Raw genomic sequence first — 8,056 nt, 5'->3', positions numbered from 1 at the left:
CCCTCAGACCCAGGAGTCTGAACCCACAGGCCCTCCTCCCTCAGACCAGGAGTCCTGATCCCCAGCCCCTCCTCCTTCAGACCCAGGGGTCCTGGCCCCCAACCCCTCCTCCCTCAGACCCAGTTCAGGCCCCCAGCCCCTCCTCCCTCAGACCCGGAAGTCTCGGCCCCCAGCCCCTCCTCCCTCAGACCCAGGAGTCCCGGCCCCCAGCTTCTGCGGGGTCGGCGGCGCCCGGTCCCGTCCGTCCCCCTCCCAGCCTCGCACCGAAGCCCGGGCGGAGGTCCCTTGGGTTTATTCGCAGCGCTCTTTACAGGCAGCCCCGCACCCCCCGGCGGCGGGGCCCGGCGCAGAGCCGGGGTCGCTGGGAGGCGGGGGTGGCGGCCCCGACGACCCCTCCTCGTCGCGCCCCCCGCGGCCCTTGCCGATGGCCAGGCGGGGCCGGCCGCGCTGCAGCCCGTCCAGGAGGGCGCAGGCCTGGCAGAGCGCGCGGCTGGCCAGCGCCCCGCAGCGGGAGCAGGCGCCGGGGGGCGGGGGCCGCGCGGCCGGGGCCAAGGCCAGGCGCTCGGCCGAGTGCACCAGGTCCAGCGCCGCCGACGGCCGCGCCGCCTCCAGGAGCTTGAGCAGGTGGCGCGCGTGGCCGCGGAAGGCCTCGGGCGCGTAGACGCACTCCTCCGAGAAGTAGTCGAGGCGGCGGAAGTGCGCGTACAGCACCACCTCCTTCTGCGAGGCCAGCTGCAGGGGGCGGCAGCGCGGCAGCGCGCCCCCCTCGCCCCGCGAGCCCAGGCCCCCGCCCCGGGCCAGCCGCCCCGCGTCGCCCCGCAGGAAGTTCATGAGCACGGTCTCCGCCATGTCGTCGGCGTTGTGGCCTGGGGGAGAGAGACGGGGAGCCGGTGAGATGCGGGCGCCGCCGTGGGGCAGCAGGGACCCAGACGGACGGGGAGGGGCCCTGGAGAGCGGCCCAGAGTGGGCGAGCCGGGCTGGAGACCCCCACCCCACCCCCAGACACTGCAGGACGCCAGGACCAGGAGAGAGATGGGGGCGGGGGGGGGGGTGCGTGGAGAACAGCAGGGAGGGCCGGACAGGGCCATGGAGACCCCTGGGCACCGCGCGACAGCCCGGTGGAGGTGGGCGGTGGGCACAGTGAGAAACGAGAGGGGACACACAGGCCTCCAGGAGGCAACCCGGGGTGCCCTCATTTGCCACCCACTTATCGCCAACCAGGCCCTGCGCCAGTTGCTTTTTCAGGAGGGTCAGTCTCAGTTGAAGGTGTACGTCACACGTCACACGGCACCGGCACCGGAGAAGTCAAAGCGGCCTCTAACGGTCAGTGGAGGTGTTGCCGTCCCAGTGCGGGGAATGCGGTCACCGCGTGCAGGAAGGCCAGCGAGAGCTTCGGTATTTCCTCAACAGTCACCATAAACGTCACCTAAACGTCTACCTATTCTGCATCTTGTCGTCTTATACTTGAGTCTGTCTGGTCCGACAGACACTGACTGGTCTTCTTGGGGCTTCTCCAGTTGGCCACACTTCCCCTCCTCAGGGCCTTTGCACCAGCCTCCTCCTCTGCTCAGACCCCAACAACTGGGTCTGCCCTTCACTGGTTACTCAGGCGGCCTTCAGGTCAGGCTCACTCAGGAACCACTTCCTAACTCCAGGCTTCCCCCTTCACTGGGTCCTCCTGTTATAAACTGGCAAAGTCTGTGTGATTTTTCCTTAGCGGCACTTACCGGGTTATAATTATGGACATGTCGGGAGGGCAGGGGCAGAGGCTGCCTTGGGCAGCATCAGGAGGCAAACATCTCTGTAAGGTCTGCTGTTTGCCAGTCTCTGGTCTAAGTGCCTCACACAGAACTCACTTTATTCCCAACGACCCTGGGACCTCGATATTATTAATAACCCCGTTTTACAGATGAGGTAACCGAGGTTAGGTATTGCTCGAGGCTACAGAGCGTCTGGTACAGAGGAGATGGTCAACAATCACGTGTTGAAGCAACGGTTGGGAGAGAGTAAGTTCTCAAGTTCTCAGAAGAGGCCGACAGAGAAGGGGGGTCTAAAGAGTTGCGTTTCAGACTACAGATGGCTTCTGATGGGTGGTGTCACTTCACTCGCCTCCTTTTGTGAAGGGACACAGAGAATGTCATTTTGGAAACTGCAGGGAACACAGCCCCAGCCCCCGGAGAGCACCCCTGCACCCCTCCGTGGCCAAAGCGAAGGCAGTGACTCAAAGCTTGCCGCGCCCAGCCCCGGCGCGCACACACTCTGCCCACGCACCTTCAGCGGGCGTGCGCACCCCCTTCTCGTGGAGATCCCCCACTTCGGGCACCCCCGGCGTCTCCTTCACCCCTTGCTGGGCACGCGCCCAGCTCCCTTGCAGCGCCCGCCCCGCGCCCCTCGGCTGCGGCGCCCGCGCTCACCCGTCACGATGTGCGTGGCTCCCACGAGGCGCGCCCCTTCCTCCAGCGCGCGGCGCCGCAGGACCCCGCAGAAGGTGCAGCAGGCGCGGCTGCGGCCGGAGCCGGCCGTGCTGCGGGCCACGGCGTCCATCGTCCAGCCCCCGAAGAGGTCGGCGTAGGCCACGACGGTGAGCGGGAGGTCCCAGCGCGCCGCCTGGCGCCGCACGGCCGCCAGCGCCGCGTCCCGGTAGCCGCCGATGCCCTCGTCCACGGCCACCAGGCGCAGCGAGACGCCCAGGCGCGGCGCCAGCTCGCGCAGCACGTGCGCCAGCACCGTGGAGTCCTTGCCGCCGGAGGCGCCCACGGCCACCACGGCGCCGGGCGGCAGCAGGCGGCCCGCCAGCACCGTGTGCAGCACCTCGGCCTCGAAGGCGGCGCAGAAGCAGGCGCCGCACAGCGCTTGGCCGGAGCGCGGGCGGCGGAGGGCGGCGCGCGCCGCGTGGCAGGAGGCGCACTGCGGGGCGGGCATCGCGGGTTCCGGGCGGGCGGGGAGGAGTTGGCTGCCCCTGGACAGGGAGAGAGGGGAGGCAGGTTACGTGCGGATTCCGGATTGCGGGGTCGATGCCTCCGGGGAGGCTGCTGGATCACATCTCCAAAGGAGACTATCTGGGGTTGCTTTTGTTTTCGAGGTGGGGTGTTTGGGCCTCCAGGGCTGGGCTCAACTCTGCTCTGGTGTCAGAATCTCCCACAAGATTCTACGGATGTATCAAAACATGGATAAGCCCATCCCTGACCCCTTTCCATCCCCCTCCTCCAACCTCCTCCATCCCCAGCCAAAACCAATCCTCTAGCTACACCCTCCTTGGTCCCACATGCCTGGTAAACCCAGTATCCCCTCCCCAAGCTACCATGGCCTCCAGCCTGGCCTAGTGCAGGAGCCTCCCAGCAGGTTATCTGCTTCTAGGATTTGCCACCATATGTGGAATGACCTCATGTGACCTATTGTTTACTGTCTGTGACTTTCTGGGGCAAGGGACCAGTGCGACTCAAGATGTCTAACAGGCGCCTCAAAACCCAGATTCCTGATTCTTCTTCCCACGCCTGCTTCTCCTGCAGTAAAGAGCACTTCCATCCTGTCAGCTGCCCAGGCAAGATGCCTTGGGCTCCGGGACGCTGACCTGCTCTCGCCACTCTTCTTCCTCTCCCTGCCGGTGACTCCAAATTACAATGTCAAGCCCTGACCGTTTCTCCACATCCTCAGACCTCAAACCCCAAATGCCCAAATGGCATACAGCAAATCCTGTTTGACGGCAGCTTTAACCCAGAAGGCGATGCGTCTCCCCATCTCCACGGCTGCCACCCTCATGTGAGCAATACTGCAGGAGGCTCCTCACCAGAGTCCCTGCCTCCACTCTGCCCACCCTCCTCTCCTCTCCACAGGACAGCCAGCGGACCCTGCCCGGTATGTTCTATACATCGTCCCATGCAACCCTTCTCACTTTAGGAAAAGCCAGTGGCTCCGAGGCTCTCTGTGACCTGGCTCCCTTTTTCTCTGACCTCATGTCCCACTGTCCTCAGTCATGCTGGTCTCTACTCTCAAACACTCCATGATGCACCTACTGGAAGGTGTTTGCACCAGCTCTTTCCTCTGCTCAGAGAACTCCTCCCTGTCACGGGGCCAGCAAGTAACGCTTAGGAGCCATCAATGGTGACCATCAGGTGCATCTGTCAGCGCTGAGCAACAGCCCTTTGAAACTTTTTTCTCCTTTGACTTTTGACTTGATCCTCTCTCTGCTGCCCTGGTTTATCTTCTGCTGAATCCCAGTCTCTTTTGGAGAGTCCTCATCATGGTCCTCGGGTCCCACCCAGCCCATTCTCTTGTAGGTGAGTCTGAATTGTGATGTCCATCCAGCTGGTCCTCCAAATGCCCCACTGAGGATTCTGGCTAGGCCTTCTCCCAGATCCCAAGTGCCCACACTGGCCAGGCTCCATTCCACAAGGCAGAAACCTGCTCCAGCCCAGCTGTTTCCTGTCTCCTGAGAGCATCACCACCTTCCACCTAGCCCCTTCGCAGGACAGGACATAAAGTCACCTTGGACTCATCCCTCCTCTTGCCCTAAATCTACAGTCACCCAGTTTTGAGGTCTGCCTCCTGAAGGAGGAAGACCCTGGCAGGTGTTGAGTCTGTGCAGATTGTCAGAGGCTCATAGGCCATGATATGGAATTGGAATTTTATTCATAGGGAGATATGAGCCACAGGAGGATTCTGAGCAGGAAAGGGATATGAACTGACAAGGGTTTTGTTTTTGAGAGAGAGAGAGAGAGAGAGAGAGAGAGAGAGAGAGAGAAGGGGAGGGACAAACGGAGAGGGAGAGAGAATCCCAAGCAGGCACCATGCCCAGCATGGAGCCCAACACAGGGCTCGACATTACTAATCAACCCTGAGATCAGGACCGGAGCGGAAATCGAAATCAAGAGTCAGATGTTTAACTGACTGAACCAGCCAGGTGCCCCTGATTTATATTTTAAAACGATCCCATTCCATTGACTGCTGTGTGAGGAACATCCTTTAGGGGGCAAGAGCAAAGGCAGGGAGGCCAGTGAGGAGGCTATGGCAATAGCCAGTGACAGATGCAAGTGGCCTGGGTGGGGGTGGTGGGCAGTGGAGGTGGGAAGGGTGGGATTCTAGATCCGTTCCGAAGGCAGAGTCCATAGGACTTGCACAAGACTTGGATTGTGGTGGAGGCGGGGCTGATGAGAAAAGGTGAATGCAAAGTGACTTGGAGGTTTTGGCCAGAGCACCGGGGAGGAAGATGGGGCCATTTTGTCAGGAGGGTCCCCAGGAATTCCATTTGGACACGTCAGGTTTGAAATGCCTGTTAAGTGTCTTCCCCTTGAAGACTATGAATCCAGTCTGGGTCAGGCGCCCCCTCTAGGCTCACAGAGCCGCCAAGATGCCTCCATCCCAGCCTGACCATGGCTCTACCCGTCATGGTGGCCGACCTGTCTCCTTCGGGGTACTAATGTCAGGGACTGGGTCTGCCTCGTCCACCAGCCTCACATTGGGCTTGGAACAGTGTCGGCGCTAGGTTAAAGAACTGTAGAATGAGGTAATAATAGATGCCCCCAGAAGAGACGCGGACCCCAGGGATGCCTCTGGATCACAGCCTTGTCAGGATGATAGTGTGTGAACCCTCTATCAGAACAGAAGCTCGAGGACACACTAGGGGCCTCTTTGATGTGCCTAATGGCATGGGGGTTGGGGAGGGAGATCGTGGAATCCCCACCTGGTGGAAGGGGTGGACGGGCAAGAGACAGGATGGACCACAATGCCCAGAGTGGGGATCCTGGCCAGAAGGCCTCTGGGACACAGGCGCTAGTGTCACCACTCCCCGAGGCTCTCGACCTCACATGGCACCGCAATAACGAGCGGGGGCCCATGGGCCCACACGCTCCAGGAGCAACTACTCACCTGGACAGAACGCGGTACTAGGACGTCCCAACAGCCCCACACGCGGAAGTCTGGCACGGAAGTGGCTCCGGAGACTACAACTCCCACAAGGCTTTGGGGCTGTCTTGCCTACTGCTCCTAGAACCCCATGCGGCAACTCCAAAGTTCCTGCCCCTACTAGGCCTCCCAGTCCTACAACTCCCAGCAACCCTTGCGGCCCTTTCTACCGATTGCTAAAGTGCACTGCCCGATTTCCTTTATGCGCCTGCGCCTGGGCTTAGGACGCGGCAGAGCTGAGAAAGAGAGAGAGAGTTTCTATGACGGTGAGACAGAAAGAATTTCTGTCGCAGTGCGTTGTCACCGTCACCGTGCCGGACACTTAAAAGGGGAAGTAGCTGTATTCGGATTATCTGTTTTCGTGGGATTATTACAGGCTTTTAAAGACACTGTAGAGCATTGATTTCTACCCTTTGAGGGTGGCGTTGCAGCTGGGAATTGAGGATGGGAGTGCTGCGGCGGCTCAAGAGTGCGAAAGGTGGAGGTGACGCATGCTCAGGGCAGGAAGTCCGAGGGTCGGGGCTCTGGGTGGATCTATGCGTGCACGTGCGGGTGGTATTTGTGCGCATGAGCCTGTCGGATAGGGAGAGGTAGCAGTATGTGTGAGCTGAGGTCTCTGCGCGTGCCTAGCTGTTAGTGGTTGGGGGGGTGGGGGGTGGTTTCTGGACGTGTGCCTGGCTCTGGGTAGTGGGTGAGATTGAGGTCCCGGCCAGCGAACCGGGTAGTACACACTTCCCTTCACCAGGAGGTGGAGCTCCGGGATGGCAAGCCGGTGAGAGAGGGCTTGACCCCTCGAGACCCCGACTTCTGAGACTGAGGGATCCAAAGGCCCAGACCCCTGAGACTCAGTAGTCTTTAGGCTCGGGGTCCTGGAGCCTCAGAGGTCCAGTAACCCAGGGGCCTGGAGACCCAGACCCTCTCGATTATTACTGAGAAATCCCACTCTAAAAAATACACCAAACAAAAGTGCATATTCACATCAAAGCCATGTTTGTATGAGCACTCTTCCTAATTGTTCCAGACTAGAAACAACCCAAATATCCTATTGTATAGCGTATGGCATATGCACACAGTGAAACTCTTTCAGCAGTGAGAATGAATGGATAGCTGTTGTGCGGGTAACTCTCACAATAAAATATTAAGCACAAGAAGCCAGACACTAAGATCCCAACTACATCGAAGTCAAAAACAGAAAACTAATCAATGATGATAGAAGTTACTTATAGTGGTTACTTTTTTAGAAGGGAGTAACTTGAGAATGAGTGCTGGTGGGGTTTCTTGATCTAGGTGGTTATTCCAGGAATGTCATCATCGTACGAAAATTGATCAAGCTTATCTTTATAAACTGAACTGTTTTCTCCGTGTATGTTTTGCTTCAATGTCTTTTGCTTTAAGAACAATATAAGGGGATGTTTCACTCAAATATATGCTATTTCATTTTAAAATTCAGATGACGTGTAAAAATTATAAGAAAAATTTCATTTACCGAAACGGTCTCAAGAAGAAACAAAACCCCCAAATAGCCATGTGTCCATAAAGGAATTGATTCAGTAGGAAACATCTTTTTCCAGGGGATAAAAATTCACTGGCAAGTACTGAATGGCAGAAATCATACCGATTTCTATGAAGCTTTCCAAGTATGAAAGATACATCAGCCAGTATGACTTTTGGGGGTCTTTTGCCTTCTCCAGACTTCATTGAGTCCTGCAGAGTAGGACCAAGAACCTCTTCATCTCTGGCGACTGGGGGTCTGAAGTTGCACTAATGCATACAATTACTATCCTTTTCCTATCCACTGGCTTCCTCTTGTGTGTGTGTGTGTGTGTTTTTAACCACTTTTCCCATACTGAGACTGTGGTGACCAGACTGTCCCAAGACAGTGCCTGGCATTTATGGTTCAAGAGATGTTTCTGCTGCTGGTAGTGCTGCTATAATCCATGCTGTAGGAAGGTGAGTGGGCCAGGAGCCAGAAGAGTCTAGGGTGGGAAATGAGGGTGGAGTCTGGGTCTCTCTAACAGCTTTGGTGCAGGGTCCAAATATGACTTTGAAGTGCAGAAATTGGGGACACGGGTCTCCATCCCCCCAGCTACTTGGGTCAGGACTCCTGACTAACTCCACATGCCTCCTTTTTTCTCCCACCCCCATGAATCAATGG

General features: G+C 58.2%; 1 protein-coding gene and 1 long non-coding RNA gene across 4 annotated transcripts; one reads left to right on the top strand and one right to left on the bottom strand.

The window, feature by feature from the left end:
* Positions 1–196: 196 nt before the first annotated feature.
* CTU1 (cytosolic thiouridylase subunit 1) lies at positions 197–5,975 on the bottom strand. 2 transcript variants are annotated; one of them, XM_049621663.1, is made up of 3 exons: positions 5,866–5,975; positions 2,415–2,959; positions 197–866 (listed from the first exon to the last, which is right to left on the bottom strand). In XM_049621663.1, exons 2-3 carry the CDS (start codon positions 2,920–2,922, stop codon positions 292–294), a joined length of 1,083 nt encoding a protein of 360 aa, XP_049477620.1. In that variant the 5' UTR covers positions 2,923–2,959; positions 5,866–5,975; the 3' UTR covers positions 197–291. The 2 variants fall into 2 exon arrangements, with proteins under 2 accessions (XP_049477620.1, XP_049477621.1); XM_049621664.1 differs by lacking the exon at positions 5,866–5,975 and having other exon boundaries at positions 2,415–3,083.
* Positions 802–1,437, top strand: LOC125915722 (uncharacterized). Of its 2 annotated transcripts, none has more exons than XR_007455727.1 (2): positions 802–890; positions 1,234–1,437. It is a non-coding gene; the product is annotated as an uncharacterized LOC125915722 (long non-coding RNA). The 2 variants fall into 2 exon arrangements; XR_007455728.1 differs by having other exon boundaries at positions 819–890; positions 1,222–1,437.
* Positions 5,976–8,056: the final 2,081 nt, after the last annotated feature.

This window comes from Panthera uncia, assembly GCF_023721935.1.
Source record: "Panthera uncia isolate 11264 chromosome E2 unlocalized genomic scaffold, Puncia_PCG_1.0 HiC_scaffold_19, whole genome shotgun sequence".
NCBI classification, from domain to species: Eukaryota; Metazoa; Chordata; class Mammalia; order Carnivora; family Felidae; genus Panthera; species Panthera uncia.
Note: the sequence above shows the minus strand (reverse complement) of the source record. Positions and strands in the feature narration are given on the sequence as shown.